This window comes from Vicugna pacos, chromosome 5, assembly GCF_048564905.1.
Source record: "Vicugna pacos chromosome 5, VicPac4, whole genome shotgun sequence".
Lineage (NCBI taxonomy): Eukaryota > Metazoa > Chordata > Mammalia > Artiodactyla > Camelidae > Vicugna > Vicugna pacos.
Genome location: NC_132991.1, coordinates 44,531,648 through 44,549,643, shown reverse-complemented (window position 1 = coordinate 44,549,643; position 17,996 = coordinate 44,531,648). Strand labels below are relative to the sequence as shown.

The 17,996-nt window shown below is 34.2% G+C and overlaps 1 protein-coding gene across 4 annotated transcripts in view; it reads left to right on the top strand.

Moving 5' to 3' along the window:
* Positions 1-17,996, top strand: part of SLC25A12 (solute carrier family 25 member 12) — a 98,123-nt gene that overhangs the window by 26,427 nt on the left and 53,700 nt on the right. For all 4 annotated transcript variants that reach the window (XM_072961158.1, XM_072961156.1, XM_072961157.1 and 1 more), the window contains one exon: positions 9,721-9,863. In XM_072961158.1, coding sequence (XP_072817259.1) covers positions 9,754-9,863 — 110 coding nt within the window. In that variant the 5' untranslated portion in view covers positions 9,721-9,753. The remainder of the gene's footprint in view (positions 1-9,720; positions 9,864-17,996) is intronic.

Below are 17,996 nucleotides of genomic sequence, written 5' to 3'. Positions count from 1 at the left end.
TTGAATCCTTATTTGATCCTTTTTGCTATGTGACCTTAGGTGTTTAAATCACTTTTGGAGCCTGTTATGTCATCTGTGTAAGAAAGGATAACTGCACCCAGCATGTAGAGATGTGACAAAGATTAAATGAAGTAATGTGTAAATGGTGCTTGACACATGGAGACCCTAAGAAAGCCTGGTTGTTTGTCCCCTTCCTTTTCTTCTGAGATTAGAACTTTTCTTTCCTGAGTAGGATCTGAGTCCTTTGTGTTCCCTAGGTAACTGTGCTGGACCGATAAAGTGACTAAGAGGCTAATGGGTTTATGACTATGTATATGTAATCAGTTAATTACTCACATTTTTGACACATGTGTCTGAAGATAATCACATATCCCCACATTCAGAAATACCACTGTAAGAGGTAATTTCTCTCAAGTCTGTAGGTTCTGAGTAGAGTTAATGTCTAAGACTGAGAGACTGTAGAAGATGTGTGCAGTTTTGTTTTGAACCTTCAATTGCTCAGTCTGAACCAAAGAAAGAATAGTAGTCCAACCAAGAAATATCAAGACATAGACCTGAGAGAGAGACTTGTAATTCATTCTTTATGTGTGTAATTCTTTTTTTTTAAATCATCATCTCCTTGGTCTCTCCAGCTCTCTTTTACTTAGTAGTGCTGAAATTTCTGAAGCATTGTTCACTGAAACCAGTGCCATGGCCAGTATTAGGCTTCTAGAACTGTGCTATTGTTTACTTACTGAGTCACTGATATGTCCTAGGCACTAGTCTAAATGTTTTATACAAATCATCATATGTAATCCTCAGAACAACTCTATAAGGTAGGTAACATTTATATTCCCATTTTATAGATGAGGAAATTGAGCCCCGGAAGGGTTAAGCAACCTGCTCAAGGTTATGTGGTAAATGGAGGAGACTTGCTTTATGTATTTTAATACAACTTGTCTTACGTATTATAATACAACTTGCCTTTTTTATTTACTATTGTGTGGTGATACAGGTATGGTAGTACATATATATTCATCGCATTGTTTCTTGTAGCCTTTTAAAAAACCTTTTTTATTGTGGAAAATTTCAAACATATATGAGTTTAGAGAAAATAGTGTAATGAATTGCCAAATATCCATCACTCAGCTTCACCAACTATCATGGCTAATTTTGCTTCATCTGTATTGCAGCTACACTGGATTATTTTGAAGTAATTCCCAAACATTATATCATTGTATCCATAAACACTTCAGTTTCCATCTCTAAAAGATGATGACTCTGAAAAACCAACCAAACAAACCACAATACAATGACCACACCTAAATTTTTTCCTTAATAACATAGATTTCCGTTCAGTTTTGAAATATCCATACTTGTTTCATTTTTTTAAGTTGCTTTATTAAAATCAGAATCCAAGCCAGGTTCATGTATTGTATTTGGTTGATATATCTCTGCTTCCTACCAGGATAAAAGTCCTTCTTTCTCTATGGCAAAAATCTTGGTATTTAATCAAGGCTTACCAACAGTAAAACATTCTACACTGCTGGAAGCTGCACCTTGATTGTCAAGCACATGATTTGCCCAGGCTTATAAATATATATGCTTCTTGTATGTTCCTATGGTAGCTTAAACCAAGAGATTGAAGTATTTAATTTAAGAACAACGCAAATTAATTATCCAACTTAATCTGCCCTGAGAAGCATTCTAGTTCCAGTTATTGAATTCTCTGGGGTCATAATTTTAATTCCAAGGTTTTTGGCCACTTTTAGGGGTAAAATTGTTTTGGTTGACCTAGTTTATTATGGTAGTTTCAATTAGTTTCAGAGACTAACAAAGGTCTTGTACCTCCTCGCTCCATTAGAAATTGCAGTGTTTAGTAGCTGATAGTAGGGCTTGCCATAATGCACAGTAAAAATACACATACTAAGGCAAAAAGAAAATAGTGTTTCATGAAGCAATCCAAGCTAGAGAGGCAGACTTCTGGAGAATTTTCTTTGCAAAATTAAATAGAATATTTTATTTCTAGTGTATGTGAAATATGAAACTGAAAGTGCTAACTAGATGTATAAAACTACCTTTTCCTAATACATGTGTGAATTTTAGTAAATATCAGAAAAATGTTGTCACTAGTCTGTTTTAAAAAAAATTAATGTGAGTCAATAGAGTTGCTAAAATTGATGAGACCATATTGATAAAATTTTTTTCTCATTAAAATGTTATTTATGGTAGATGTATTATAACAGGGTTTGGGTTGTCAGATCTGTCGTGGTCTTTACTTGTTACATAGAGTGCTTGTGCAGTGAAAGGGCATGCATTCCTGACTAAATTTGGCTGCCATTAGGAGTTAGACTGGTAGTAATGAAGGACAGCAAGAGGATTAGTTTTATATGCTCAGCTCTTGCCTTGGTACATGTCTTTCTCTTCCATTATTCATGTGATTAATTTTTCTATATGGAAAATGCTCTATGTGATACTTGTAGTTGCCAAACTTTGTGACATTGTCATTTGAGAGTTACTGAAATTGAAAAGATGTTAAGATCTGAAAATGTCAGTTCATCTCAATTGGAACAAAGTCATGGAAGAACAGTTTGTTTAGACTCATATTACAGCCACATGTTGGATAAGCAGAGATGAAGCTGCCTAGACCAGTCAGGACTGATTTTCTGGTAAAACCAAGACTTGTGGAAGCCAACCCCAAGAAAACCTTGGTTTAGAGAAAGGTGAGGAGTTAGAACAGCAACATGTATGAGCAAAAGCAGAAAAATTCAATAAGCAAGGAGGGAAACTAGGACCTCTGCTTTTCTGTGTTTCTATGCATTTTAGGATAGCTATTTCTATATGCATTAGCTTTACAATTTTCCAATGCTTTGGTGTTCAAGATCTCATTTTTTCCCTTACAAAAAGATCTATCTTTCTGTAATTTCTTGTTAAAGAGACTCAGAGAAGCTATGTATTTGCTGAAGAAATCTCTACTCATTAATGACGCATGGTATTAGAGCCTGTGTTCTGTCTGATCCTAGTTTCAGTGTCCATCATGCCTTTGTCTCTGAGCTCTTGAGGGCAGGAACTATGCTTTTCGATTTTGTATCCCTAGTACCAAACATAGTGCCTAGCACCTGGTTGGTGCTTGATAAATGTTTTAAAATGAATACAAAATAACCTGAAAGATTTGATTTAAGCAGAGTTTTGGCCTAACAAGTAGGGCTCCTAGATACATTACCTTGGTTTTGGTGTGCATACTGAGAAAGAAAATCCTTGATCTAGGAACAGTGGTATAATAATTTCAAAGTAACCAACTGTATAGTCACAGCAGATCAGAATCTTATTTTATAATCTCTGGAAAATCTTTTAAAAATATAAAACATCCCCCCCCAATCTTTTTGAATTTAAACCACTTAAACAGGTAATTAATATCATTTAGATTTTTGGGGTTTATTTATTTGCTCATTCATGTCGTTGAATTTTAAGTTAACCATTTTTTTTTCTTTACTCAACAGAAATTTACTGTGTGTAAACTCTTTGTAAAGCGTGCTTTAATAGTTAACCTGTAATATAGGTTGCATACATTCTAAAGGTTACTTAAGGTTAAATCTGGTAAATTGCAAAGGAGTTACTACTATCCAGTTAACTAGTCAAGTGAGGTCTTGATCTGTTGGTTTGATAAGCAAAACCTTTCTAGATACATGATCTCTTTTGGAGCTAGAGGTAGTTCAGTGTAAGCACCACATATATCAGTATGTGAAACTTTACCCTCTTTTATTGGCAACAATTTTGATTAAATGTATAAAGATTGTAGTTTTTCATTAAGAACCATTTTCTTTCTCAAGCTTCGAAATGTCAAGGCTTTTTCAAGTACATATGAACTATACTCAATGTAAATTCAAATATTTCAGAAAGTGTCAAACCTATGTGCATTTTTACATTAAAATACTTGAGTTAGGGTTGGAAAAAGTTTAATCAAGAAAATAGACGACCTATTTTTGTTCATATACTGTCAGCTACTTCTTGTCTATGTCTTTCATGTGTCCTTGACTTCTTGCCCAAGAGGGATTTACAGCTGCTTAAGGAACATCTTTGAAATGGCAAATGATTAACTCTGAAGTTATTTGAACTATGGGTATAATATTTGGTTAATTTCATTTAAAGTCATTTAGTTCAGCATTTGAAATGAAAGGAACAAAACAGAATGATATTGTGAAACTACTAAGTTACTTAATATATTAAATTTTTAGCGTAAGTGTTAGCCTAAGAGACCCAAAACTTTCTTTTAAATTGCTTTTTACTGTTTTTAGTGTACAGGCAAGTCATTTTGATTAGCAGAAAGAGAAGGTCTCAATAAGGCCATTTAACCTTTCCTAATTTTAGCCATATGTATTACTTTAAGCCATGTTTCCTTTTTTTTGTTGTTGTCTGTTTAAACATTATCCAGTCAATTAAAATAAGCATTAAAAGTGATGAAATTACTTAAAATAAATAGGTTGTTCTTATTTAAAAGATACTTTTGGTTTAAATGAATCACCCATTTTGAGGTACCTGCTTTTCTTTGTTAATGTAGTTCCTAACATGTTTTAAAATCTTGACTGACCGTTGGTAGATTCTAGTTTCAGTTCTAAATTACCTCTTCTGTTTTGTCTGTTCAGGCAACAGGCTCACTGACATTGCCAAGTAATTGTCTCTAATTTAATGAGTTAATTAGTTAACTGTCTCCTGCAGAAGTCAAGTACTGACTCCTTGTGGCTGAGAAGATTTCTGTTTTTCCCTCTGAGCTATGCACTTTATCTTTCAGTTAAAATCAAGTTAAAATAGACTAGGAGAGTTGGGGAAAACACTAGCAAAATACCTCAGGGTAAATGATTCTCTGGCATCATTTATAACCCCAGGTACTGGCAAAGCCTGTTTCAAGACATGTCAGCAAAAGCATTTGCTTTCCTTGTTGGATACTGTGTCCTTGGTGATTTGTGCTAAGGCTTCTCTATTTTCTGATAGCTTTAAAGTCAGAATGTTGTGAAATCCTGGTAATTGAGTAAGTACAGTATACTTTGTGTGTGTGTGTCTGTGCGTGTGTGCGTGTGTGTGTGTGTCTAGTGGTGATAGTCCTGGCAATCAAATTCAGATATTAGTATTAGGTATTAGACACCTCTGTGGCAAAAAGAAATCGACAGTTAGTTGCCATATTCTGTTAATAACTAATTCTGTAATGTTTTCATATTGTTTCTTTTGAAAATTAATGTCTGATAATTAAAGAAAGAAAGCAGAGAAAGGGCATAGCTCAAGTGGTAGAGTGCTTGCTTAGCATCCACAAGGTCCTGGATTCAATCCCAGAACCTCCTCTAAATAAATAAATAAATAAGTAAGCCTAATTACCTCCCCCAACAAAAAATAAAAAATAAATTAAAAAAAAAAAGAAAGAAAGAAAACAACACTCAAACAATTGTGAAGAGAGAACAAAGATCAACGTAACTCATCTCTTGTATTTTCTTATTTTGTATTTAGTTCTTTTTTTTTCCCTATTCTTCTTTCTCAATACTTTTTTTAAATTGAAGTATAATATATTTTTTTCAATTGATTTGCAATGTTGTGTTAGATTCTGGTGTACAGCATAGTGATTCAGTTATACAAATATATACTTTTCATATTTTTTGTTAAAGGTAATTACAAGATATTGAAGATATTGAATGTAGTTCCCTGTGTATTTAGTTCTTAATTCTTTTAAATTTTTTTACAGGAGTCAGGCCCAGGTCTCTTTGTCAAAGAATATGAGCATTTTTATGATTTTTTTATATGTGATATATATGTATATTTGTGTATATGTACATATATATTGCTGAATTACTTTTTTAAAGGAGTGAATTTGAAAAAGCAAGATGTACAGAACAATATAAATAGTATATCATCATTTGTATAAAAAGAAATGGATAATAATATTCATATACTTGTATGTATATAGTAGTATATATATATATCTCATGCATGTAATTGTTCATGTGCAGAGCATCTGTGGAAGGATATATAAGAAATTGATTGCCTCTGGAGTGAGGAACTGAATGGCAGGGGATAGAGGTGGGAGGAAGACTTCACTGTATATCCTTTTGAATTTTGAATAGCATGAATTAACATTATTAAAATCATAAATAAAATAAAAAGCCATTAGCAATGGGTAAAAGAACCCATTGTTTTTTTATTTTCATTCCCACTGCCTTGGTTCAGGCCTCAATCTCTTTCACCTGGATCTTTGCAGTGGCCACTACTTGGTCTCCCTGCCCCGCTGCAGTTTATCTCTTCTCCAGTCCATCTTCAGATTGCTACCAGAGCACAGGTCAGATCATCTCTTCTCTCCTAAAATTTTTAGTGATATCCTGTGGCCCACAGGAGAAGGTTCAGACTATTCAGTTTAGCATTCCAGGTCTTCCACTATCTGGTCTCAGACTGCGTTTTCAGCTTCACTTTCTTCTACGTGTCTTTGTATACCCTCTCTTTATTGCCATTTCTTACTCCAACTAACTTTCTGCTTCCCTGCAAAAAAGGAAAAATTTTTTTTTAATTTCTGTATTTGTTCATTTTTTTTAGCCTGAAATACTCTTTCTCTCCATTTGCAATTGAAATTGTATTTTATTTTCAATACTTATTCTGAATGTTACCTTCTTTTTCCTCCTGCCAAACCTTTCCCGCCTGTCCTCAGAATGAATCGGCCTTTTTTGGTTCCCACTGTATGTTTTGCATACCTTTGTTTGGCACTCATTCTTGTTAGTGGTTGGCTTGTCAGCCTCTTTAAATTATATTTTTAGACTTCCTTGTGTTGATCTTTCTTTCCAGTTGCAATAGTCTCCCTGACATTGTGCCTTTCCCTACTCCTGCCTGTCCTTAACTCTGGTGGTTTTCCTATCTTGGTAAACATGTCAGATTATGTCATACACTGAAGAATGAGGAGAAGAAGCAACTGACTAGAATTGGTAGAATCCACTCAGTATCAATACCATACAGTTTACTTTTCTTTATCCTATGTTTGCATGCCAATTGTTTTGAAATGTCAAAGATTATTTAGTTTTCATTTTATAGATGTGTGATATTATCTAGAAGCCTGGGAGGAGAATGGCTTTGTTGAAGGACTCACTGCAACTTAGTGGTAGAGCCAGGATATAAACCCAGGACCCTTTAAGAAATGACTTTATGTCAGGGTGATACTACTTAGGGGCTTTTGGTAGTACTAGCTAGTAAAAATATGTCCACCTTTGAGCTACTTCTTCTGCAGGCTGATGGAGCATTCGCTGTGATAGCCTCTGTGTTGTTTTTCAGAATAAAACAAAGAAGACTTTTTTAAGTTTGATTTTCTCCTCATTGAAAGAGCTGGTGACTTGGTTTAGATTCATAAATGGAGACATTTGAAATGCTTAACCAAAAGCAAACCAATGTTCCTTTGCTCTGATCGTTTCCATCCTTATCTAGTTTCCCAGAAGCAACCTCTTGTAACTCTTAGCTATTCATTTTGATATTTCCCTTCATATTTCTAATACTGCTATTTCTATACATTATTGACTTTCTATTACAGCAGTTGGGGATTTAACTTCTTTATACTACTTCCTCTCCTATTTTTCTCCCTCTGTTCTTTTTTAGTATATTTATAATTGTTATTAAATCAATATTTAGTATCTACATTATTATGACTATAAATACATTTTATTTTGAGCCATCATATACTACAATATTTCCTATTTTTATACCACAGAAATACTTATTCATAAATTATTCTTTTTATAGAGTTGAAAATTACCTCACTTTTCATTTACTTAGTGATTTGTGTACCTATTACTAATTCATTAGCAGATATTTACTGAGTGCCTATCACATGCCACGTATTGTTCTTGGTGCTTGGGATATATCAGTGAATGAACTAGACAAAGATTCCTTCTTTTGTGATATTTACATTCTAGTTGGGAGACAGATAATAAACATAATAAAGAAGTAAAATATTTAGTATGTTAGAAGGTGATAGGTGCCAAGCAGAAAAAAAAGCAGAGCACTATGGGGGATTGCTAATACAAATACAGGTATGGGTGGTAATGCTAAACAGGGTGATAAAGAGTAGGTCTCACTGAGAAGATGACATTCGAGCAAAGATTAAACTCCTCCCAGTGTTATTTTCTGCATAGCCAAATGCCTTGGATAACCTGACATTCCATTTTTCTAGTGACTTGCCCTCTTGGAGCCCTCTGGTTGCCCCAGCTAGGACTGGGACTCTGGAGGCCTACAGCACAGTTATCCTGTGATTTCCCTTGGCTACTTTACTGGGTTGGTTCATCTGTTTCCTGGATCCTCCATCTTTCCCTAATTTGGTTCATGCTCTCTTTTTAATGGAGCAAGTTCTATAGTTTCCTGAGAAAGGGTACGTAAAGGGAGAATAGAATATTGAGAACATGGATCTCTCAGATCTTACAATTGATTGAAAGTTTGGCTCAAGTTAGAAATCATTTCTCTTAGAATTTTCAAGGCCTTACTGCATTGTCTTCAGGCTTCCAATGTTTCTATTGAGGAAACACTGATACCCATGATTCATAATTCTTTATGCATGACCTGTTTTTTTCTCTCAGAAAACTTTTAAAATTTTCTCTTTATTCTGATGTTCTGTAATTTTATGATGATGGGCCAGGCCCTGATGTGGGTTTCTGTTTTGGTTTAATTTATTGTGCTTGGCACTTGATGAGCCCTTATAGTCCTCAATTCTGGGAAATTTTCCGATGTTACTACTTTGATAGTTAAAGTAGCTAAATTGATCAACTGCAACCTAAAGAGGAGGTCTTTAGTTGTTCATGTTTGGTCATGCCAGAGTACATAAAACCCTTAAAATATTGAGTGAGGCATTTATATGATAGGCAGGTATTATTATTTTATTCTCTAAAATTACCGACATAAAAGGCAGAGGTTTTTTTGTTTCTTTTTTTCCAGCTACTGGAACTTATACAACGAATACCTGTGATGGAAGGTCTTGTTTGTTATGCTTTTTTCATTCATTTCACTTTTAAGGTTTGGCAGGATATGTCCCCACCCCCACCCCTGACTCTCGTAGGCAAGAAGCCTCTGGGAGTCTACAGATGTTATCTTCTCACTTTCGGGTCTTATTCACCTTGGCTGCCCTTTCATTTTTCTTCATTTTTCTCGTTTTTCTTCATATATACATATGAATATATGTATATATACACATGTATATACATAAATTTAATTGAGATAAAAGTCACATAACATAAAATTCACCATTTTAAAATACACAAGTCAGTGTTTTTTAGTTTATTCACAATGTTGTGTGACTATCACCACTATCTAATTCCAGAACATTTTCATCACCCCCAAAGAAAAACCCCTATGTGTTAAAGCAGTTACTGTCCATTCCCCCTCCTCCCAGCTCCTGGTGACAGCTCTTCTACTTTCTGACACTATGGATTTGCCTGTTGTGGACATTTCATTTGAATGAGGTCGTATATATAGTACATGGCCTTTTGTGTGGTTTCTTAACTTATGATGTATTCAAGGGGCATCCATATTGTAACATGTATCAGTACATTACTAATGTTCTTAAATCAGGCTCTGGGTGTCTAATTCTTGACTATCCAGGGAAAAATTCTGCATTTCTTATCCTTATTTTGATTTTTGATACTGGCTTTTAATTTATCTTTTCATAAAACATGTGTTGACTACAGAATGACATTGAATAATTTTAATTTTAAGTATACATTATTTGTTTTTTAGTATGCCAGTACTGAGGTCGATGGAGAACATTACATGACCCCGGAAGACTTTGTCCAGCGCTATCTTGGACTGTATAATGATCCAAATAGCAATCCGAAGATTGTGCAGCTCTTGGCAGGAGTAGCCGATCAAACCAAGGATGGGTAAGAACCTTTATATGTTTTTAAAAAACTAATGTCTTTCAATATCTTATTAAAAAAAACAGGAAAACCACAAGTTTACCCATGACCATCTGGAATTTTAATGTTAATAAACTGTATCTTTTCTTAGAAATTTAAAAAACTGTTATTTACTGCTATTATCAAGTATACTAGTGTTTCTTCCTTTTTTGTTTTTTTGAAAAAAATGTATGCAAAACCTATATTTTATATTGAGTAATCTAACAGAATGGTTTTCAGATAATTAAGTGTGTTTCATTCATTCATTCAATAAATATTGAGTACCTACTGTAATTTAGGCATTGTTCTAAGTGCTAGAATTCCATCAGTGAATAAACCACAGAAAAACAATAAACAACCTTTAAAAGTAAATTATAATTATTAGGAGGTTATAACTGCTATTAGGAAAAATAAATCAGAGAAGAATTTAGAGAGTGGTATTTATTCATTTATCTCTCTACTTATTTATCTGACAAATATTTATTGAACAACCACCATTTGCCAGGTTCTGTTGGGCATTAGAAATACAAACAAATCAGCTTCCTGGCCTAGTGAGAAAGAGGATGGGTAAACAAAGAAAAGAAACTAATACTTTGGGAATAAGGTGCGATAGTAGAAGCACATGAAACATACAAAGGACACCCAAGAAAGCATGGTTAAGTCTGTTTTGGGTGGTCATGAAAACATCTTAGAAGAGGTGATGCTTGAGTGAAATCTGGCAAGACAGATTGGTGATTGGACAAATATGAGAATTTGAGGAAAGGGAATAACAGTGGCGTGAGACATCAAGGGGCATGTGCATGTCTGTGTCCCACAGAGGGGAGATTGTGTTATAAGTACTTTGGTGTGACTATGGCATTACTTTGTTAGTTGTCAGAGTTGTGGTTGGAATGCAGTGTGGGACCTTGTGTGTCAAGCTTTGACTGTCTCCTGTAGGCTTGTGACTCTCAGACTTGGAGGTATTTTTAGCCTAGGAGTGTATGAGTGTGTGCAGTAACAGAAATTACAAGGTGCATCTTACTAGGGTGTCAGTTTACTCAAATCAAGGGGGAAAAGCATTTTTGTATTAAAATCAAATATGACTGTATTGTGAAGAGAATGGAATATTGTTATAAACTACTATGGTATAAACCCTCTTTCATATTAGTGGTTTTGCTATAGGAGCTCAGTTATACTCAGTTATGCTTTCTGAAGCACATGATACCTAATGATCAAGTATTTGGTCCTTTTAACTCTTGGAGTGTTAGAAAAACACACTTTGGAGGTCAGAGATGCCACCTGTGGTCAGTTCAAAGCCCTCAGCTCTCATTACAGGGATAAAGGATGTCTAGAACCATGTAACTAGCTATTGAATTTTTTCATCTAGTTTGACCACTTTAAATATGCATTGTGGCAGAGACAATGAAATGTCCTGGTTCTAGAGGTAGCTGCATTTCATAGATAAGCAAAATGAATCCAAAATAAATGAACTTTGTCAGTTTGTGTACCTTGCTTTGTGAGTTCTAAGCTATAGTCCCAGGCCTCCAAGGGCCCAGTTTCTTTCTTCTACCTGTAGAGGTGCTTGTGTGAAAAACTAGGCAATAAGGAGTCTTCAAAAGTTATTTCCATTACCACAAATATGATCAGATTTTACGAAAAATGGTAGTTTAAAGTAAGACAAGACATGGATGCAGTGAAATCCATTTAGAAGGCTGTTTTAATAAAGTTGAAGTATTGGTTTCTAAGTTCTTTGAATCCAGAGTTATTTTATTCATTTGTATTTTCCCATAGAATTTAGCACAGTGCTTGAAATTTACTATGAGTATTTTGTGTCTTGGAAAGATTTTATGTAATTTATCAATGGCAGGTATTGAGGAACTTGTATGCATTTTGTATCCAGTCTGTTAAAAAAAGTCAAATCAGCTGCTAAGTTACTATGGACTATTCAGTCGTTGGATCTCTCAATACTGATTAGGCAGTAAGACATTTTAAAATTAATTATATCTAATCAGAATTCCTTCTTCAGAATTATTAAAGCTCTTTCAGAAACTTTCAGAGTATTTGTTGTCATTAATTTGGTCTGAGACTTGCTTTCAGAGTATCCATATCTTTTCAAATACTTCCTTTTGTGACTGTCTGCTCTTGTCCATCTCAGTAGTGTATCTTATTTGGAACTTCATGTGGTTCTTCCAGTCAGCTGTGTTGTCAAAGTGTGGTCAAGTGGAATCAAGTGTTGCCAGAGTGGAAAAGATCAAAAATGAGTTTTGGCTAGTAAAGAGTCAAACAGTGTTGAATAGTGTTTACTTAAAAACAAACTAACTTGTTTCTCTTTTTAAAAGGTAAATCTGTTCTACCTCAAATTTTAGACACTTCTTAAACTTTCTTTTCTCCCTCTCTCTTTGGAATAAGTCAGACTGAGATTGGGAAGTCTAATTAGTAGAGTTAGGTCATAAAATTGTTAAATATATAATGCATGTTTATGAAACATATACATTATTTCTAAAAGCAGAGAAATGTGGAATTTTCTAGAAACACAGTGATTCTTAACCTTCTGTTCATGGATGGTCTTCAGAGTTTCCTGAATTTGCTGAAAGATAATGCAAAATGAGTGAATTTGTGTCTGCATTTTTCTGGGAAGAAATCACAAGTTTTCAAAAAGGGTCTATAGCTTCAAAAAGGTTAAATATCATTATTAAAGTTTCTTCAGTACTTTTAATTAAAGAGAATCAAAGGCTTTGATAAAGTTTAAGTTACTGCAAGGAGCCAACCCTTCCTCATTTAACATTTAAGGAAATGAGCTCCTGCAAGGTTGATTGACTTGCCCAGTAACACAAGATTAGTTCTCTTAATTTTTAGTCCATTTTTCTTGTAATCACTTAAAAAAATTATCTTTTCTCCATTGTTCTTTTTCACACACCTTTACCCAGGGCAGTGGTGAAAAGTTAAAACAGTTCAGTTGGTACATATTTTTCCATCCCCAAGAGATATTCCTTGGTTCTACTGTAATGTTTTGATAATGAGTCCTATAGATGTATAACTTGAGATAGCACCACATAATATTGTTTATAATTACCCCAGGCCAAATCTGAATTAATAGAATTAGCATAAACAAGTTTGAGTGTTTTAGTTAAACGTAAGGAAAAGCAGGTTTAGAAGTGATCAATATCATGCCCCTTTTATGCTCTGCCCCATCCTCCATGTTTTCTTAGCATGTAAACTGCCCCCCTTTCTCTTCTTCCCCCTCCTTTTCCTCCAACAGATACTAAAATAAGCAGGAGTGTTTTGATACAGGTGCTTGCTGTGGAGAGCCATGGAGATGTAGCATTATATAATATAAATAGCATGATGGGTTGTCTAAAAGTAAAGCCATTAGCCGAGCATTATTTGTGAGATTGTGGCTTGAACTTTGAAGTTCTGGCTGTATAATGAAAAGCAAAATGATTTTGTGCATTAAATGCAGATCTCAGGGACTATTATTGTGTGATTTAATCCAAAATATTTATACAGGTGCTTGTTTGAAACTGTAACTTCTAGAACCATCGTTTCTATATTTAGCTGTAGTTAGAATTTCATCTGGAGGCTCTGTTCTATAGTGTGGAAAATAATAGTTTTCCTTTCTTTTTTAAAAGTGTTTTCCTTTAATATTCTACATGCATATAGAAGAACCTTTTATGAAGAAATCTTGGTTGTTACAAAAATTATAAAATTAACATTAATATTTTAAAATTTTACTAGTTTTCATTCAGTAACCTAAAAGGAACTTTGCAAAAAAAATTTTAAACTTCAGTTTCATAAAATATATTATTTCAAAGTTCTAAAATGAGTACATATTTTTTGTAAAAAGTCACACAGCAGTTAGAGTAAAAAGTGAAGGTGCCCCTTCATTCCCATTAAAAGAAAACAAACTAATAAAGTATGAAGTAGGCAATAATTTCTTCACTCCACCTTTAGTGGCTTGTGGTTTGCCTTTGTTCTGCTGAAGTCTTTATAAGGTCTTTTTATCTATAGAGGAATCCATGACAGGATAAAGAAAAAAGAGCATTAAAAATGGTTCTGGAAAATGTTTGATTTATGTTAGCACATAAGCAAGACTATTTCTTGCTTTCTGAAAAGCGTTGTTACTCTGTAATGTGGTAGAAAATGCCTGCGGGCTAAAAGTAGATTAGGAGCATATCAGAGAGACTATGTGGCCTACCTCCCTCCTCTTCCTCCCAATACTTTATTATGAAAATTTTCAAACATTCAGGAAAGTTGGGAGAATTTTACAGTGAACACCTATGTATCCACCACATACATTCCACCATTAACATCTTCCTATACTTCCTTTTCAGGTATCTATCCCTGTATCAGTCAATCCATCTTATATTTTTACACATTTTAAAGTAAATTGCAGACATTGTGATACATTTCTCCTTAAATATTTCAACATGCATATTATTAACTGTATTTCAGTATTTCTGTTGAGTTTTTTCCTTACATACAGGGAAAAATAAAAATCTTAAAGCTACATTTGCTGAGCTTTGACAAATGTGTATACCTGGGTAACCTCAGGTGACATTATATTCTACTGTATTAAAATATATATAACATGAAATTTACCATTTAAACCATTTTTAAGTGAACAGTTCAGTGACATTAAGTACATTCACATTGTTGGACTACTCTTACCACTATTCACTTCTAGAACTGTTTCCCATCTTCCCATACTGAAATGCCATACTCATGAAACGAGTTTCCATTCTCCCCTAACACCCAACCCCTGGTAACCCCTGTTCTACCTTTTGTCTCTATGGATTTGTCTGGGAACTTCATATCAGTGGAATAATACAATATTTGCCCTTTTGCATCTGGTTTGTTTCACTTAGCATGATGTTTTTAAAGATTCATTCATGTTGCAGCATGTATCAGAATTTCGTTCCTTTTTAAGTCTGAATAATATAAAGTGACTTATTTTTAAGTTGCTGATGCTTTTGTGTTTCTTAATTGACTTTTTTCTTTTTTCAAATAAATCACTCTATATATCAAGGGAAACTCTTGAGTATTGAGGGTTAAACGCTGAGTATTCCCCTAATACCTTCTTATAATAATGATCTACTTCCTTTAGATACCTTGTCTCGCTTTCAACTGTAACTTTAAATTTGGGGCTGGGGGCAGGATGGTGTACACTGAATTGAAGGCAGGAATTGAGAGTCTTTGACTTGGCTCACCGAATTGTTGCATGTCTTTGAGCAGATCACTTAACGTCTTTGGACTTTCTAAGGGTCCTTCTGACACTAAATTGCATGAATACATAATTTGCCTTTTTAAATATACTGGTAGATTAAAATGTAGATATTTAATAAAGTCCATGGAATTTATATTTTAAACAAAGGACTACATAGTTGGAAACCTACACAACAAGGGTCTCTGATCTGCAGGGGCAGTATAGATAACTGACCAGTCCCTGTCCCTCTGAAGAAGGCAGCTTCTGCTGGACTCCAGGAAGCTGGTGCTATTTGGAACTAGAAACCTATTGCCCAAGCTTGCAGTTTATCAAGAGAAACCAGAAAACTGGATATTTACATGAAATCTTATCATTTCCTAATGTTGGCAACTAATGCTTTGCATGCTAAGGAAAACATGTGGGCCAAATTCAGCCTACCAGCCAACCATTTGCTAGTTAAGGAAAAAGTCTTTGACCTCTCCTCTTACATACAGAAAGTTTTACTACTGAGCATGAAATGTGATTTAAAGCTATATATTCTGTACTTTAGGGTAATTATATTTTTGATGTCTAATTCCTGAGACTTGTTTTGGAAAAACCAAGATGTTATGCATTTCCCCTGCTCTGTAATCAGTCTAGCTACTTTTAATATTTATTTTTTAAATTGCTGTTATAAGCAGAAGAAACAATGCTAATTATTCACTATAAAAATAAAAATTTCAAAATTTCTGAATTATATAATGTAGAAAGTAAAGGTCTACCCTAACTTCTCCCCTGGATCACTATTGTATTTGTGTTATACATTCTTGTATTTTAGATCATACCATACTGTTGATCTTTAGTTTTGCTCAGAGTTTAAAACCACATATTGATCATTCCTTCTTAGGAGTATGTGGATAATCATGATGATGCCTGATATATTGTTACTTCATTTGCTTTTACTACCCTAAAATTTGTGTGCTAATAACCATACTTTTGAGTTTTACTATTTTTTTTAGTAATACATAATGCATAAGGTGTATTGTGACATGTGACCTAATAAACAGTTTTGATTATTGGATTGTTTCTCCCAGGATTAATTAGACACTCAAACTCCTAATGTTACTAAGGATTCTTCAGCATGGGCGCCGTGAGGGCAGTCTTCAGTGTCTTGAATACCACCACCACAAAGCCTTTCTCATCATTGCTTTGGATATAATGTAATCTTTGTAATCTAAACATATTTCAAGGTGCTTTAAGTAATAGAAAATGTAACTTTGAATATGAAATATGTCTTAGATGAATGAGGGCATAAAATGAAGTGTAAAATGTAGTCATTTTCTTAATACTGTGTTGGAAAACATAAGTCTCTAAACAGTCATATATTCTAAATGGAGTTTATTCAAGAATAGTTATGAGTTCCTACCCTGATTCAAGCCTGTGCTTTGAAAAGCATACCTTCTGGCGGGGAATTAGACTTTAAACAATGAGTTACACAATTATTTTAATAAGAATTTTGTGAGGGGCACTAAAGAAGTACAGTGTATTGCTATAAGGGTGTGAAGGGGATATGCAGTCATCTGGGGGCTCTAAGATGATACTCTTGAGGAAATGATATTTGAGCTGAGCTATGTAAAACTGGGTGGAAATTAAATGGACAAAAGTTTGGAAATAGTGCAAGTATTCCAAGGAAAATGAATTGCTGAATGATGGCCTTGAGTGGAAGGAGCATGGATTGTTCTAGGAGCTTCAAATGAGTGGGCTGGAGTGCAGAGAGCAGGAGGAGGTGTGCAGAGATCAGATCCTGTGGGCCTAGAAGCTACATTAAGAATTAGGTCTGTTCCTTGGATGGGGTGACTGTAAGTACATTGTCCAAATCAGACCATTTGAAGATTAAAGGTATATGTGTTTTATATATATTTAGTAGTTTATACACACACACACACGCACACACACATATTTGTATATAATTACTTGGATATATACTGTTACTTGGATACCAGTCACTTATCAGTAGCAACAACATGATAAGAAATATTTGCAGTGAGAATATGGAAGATGTCTCTAAACTAGCATTTGCCAGGTCCATGAAATCGTTGAAGGCAATTTCAGTGTAATTTTGGCCACTGGCTAATTTCACAAATAACTTTCAGTTTTTGTCCTTTTTGTTTCGATTTTTCCTTTAAAAATGGACCTTTCAGAGATTTGTAAAACAGAGACTAGTATAATGAATTCAAGATACTCATCACCCACTTTTAATAATTATTAAAATAATATTAAATTTGTTTCATTTATACCTCCACCCACTCCTCCATCCCCTGGATTATTTTGAAGCAAATTCTGGATGACATATTTCATCTGTCAATATCTCAGTGTGTATTTCTGAAAGATAAGAAAAATTACCAAAAACAAAACAAAATCTCAAAAACATTGATGTCTTAATGTCATCAAGTATTTGTGTTATATCAGTATTTTCATTTCCTGATTTTCTTATAAACTAAAAAAAATTATTTTTGTTACTCTGCTTGAATTAGAATCCAAATAAGATCTGTATCTTGTAATTAATTGCTTTGTTACTCTTTAATGAGGTTCTCCTCCATATCGTCTTTAAAGGTTTTTTTAAAAAATTTTTTGGCAACTACAGAATGTTTGCCTTGTAGTTTCCTACAGTCTGTATTCTTGCTGATTGTGTTTCTGTGGTACTAACATGTTCCTTTGTCCTTTGTGTTTTCTGTAAATTGTCACTTATATCTAAAGTGGTGGTTCTCAGTGTGGTGGATGCTATTGGCATCTAGTGGGTAGAGGCCAGTGGTGCTCCTAAACATGGTACAGTGCACAGGAGGCCACCACGACAGTTATCCAGCTTAAAATGGTACTATTGAGTGCCAAGTTTTAGAACTCTGACCTAGAGACTGAATCAGTTTAAGTTTATTTTTGGTCTAGTTTCTCCCTTTTAG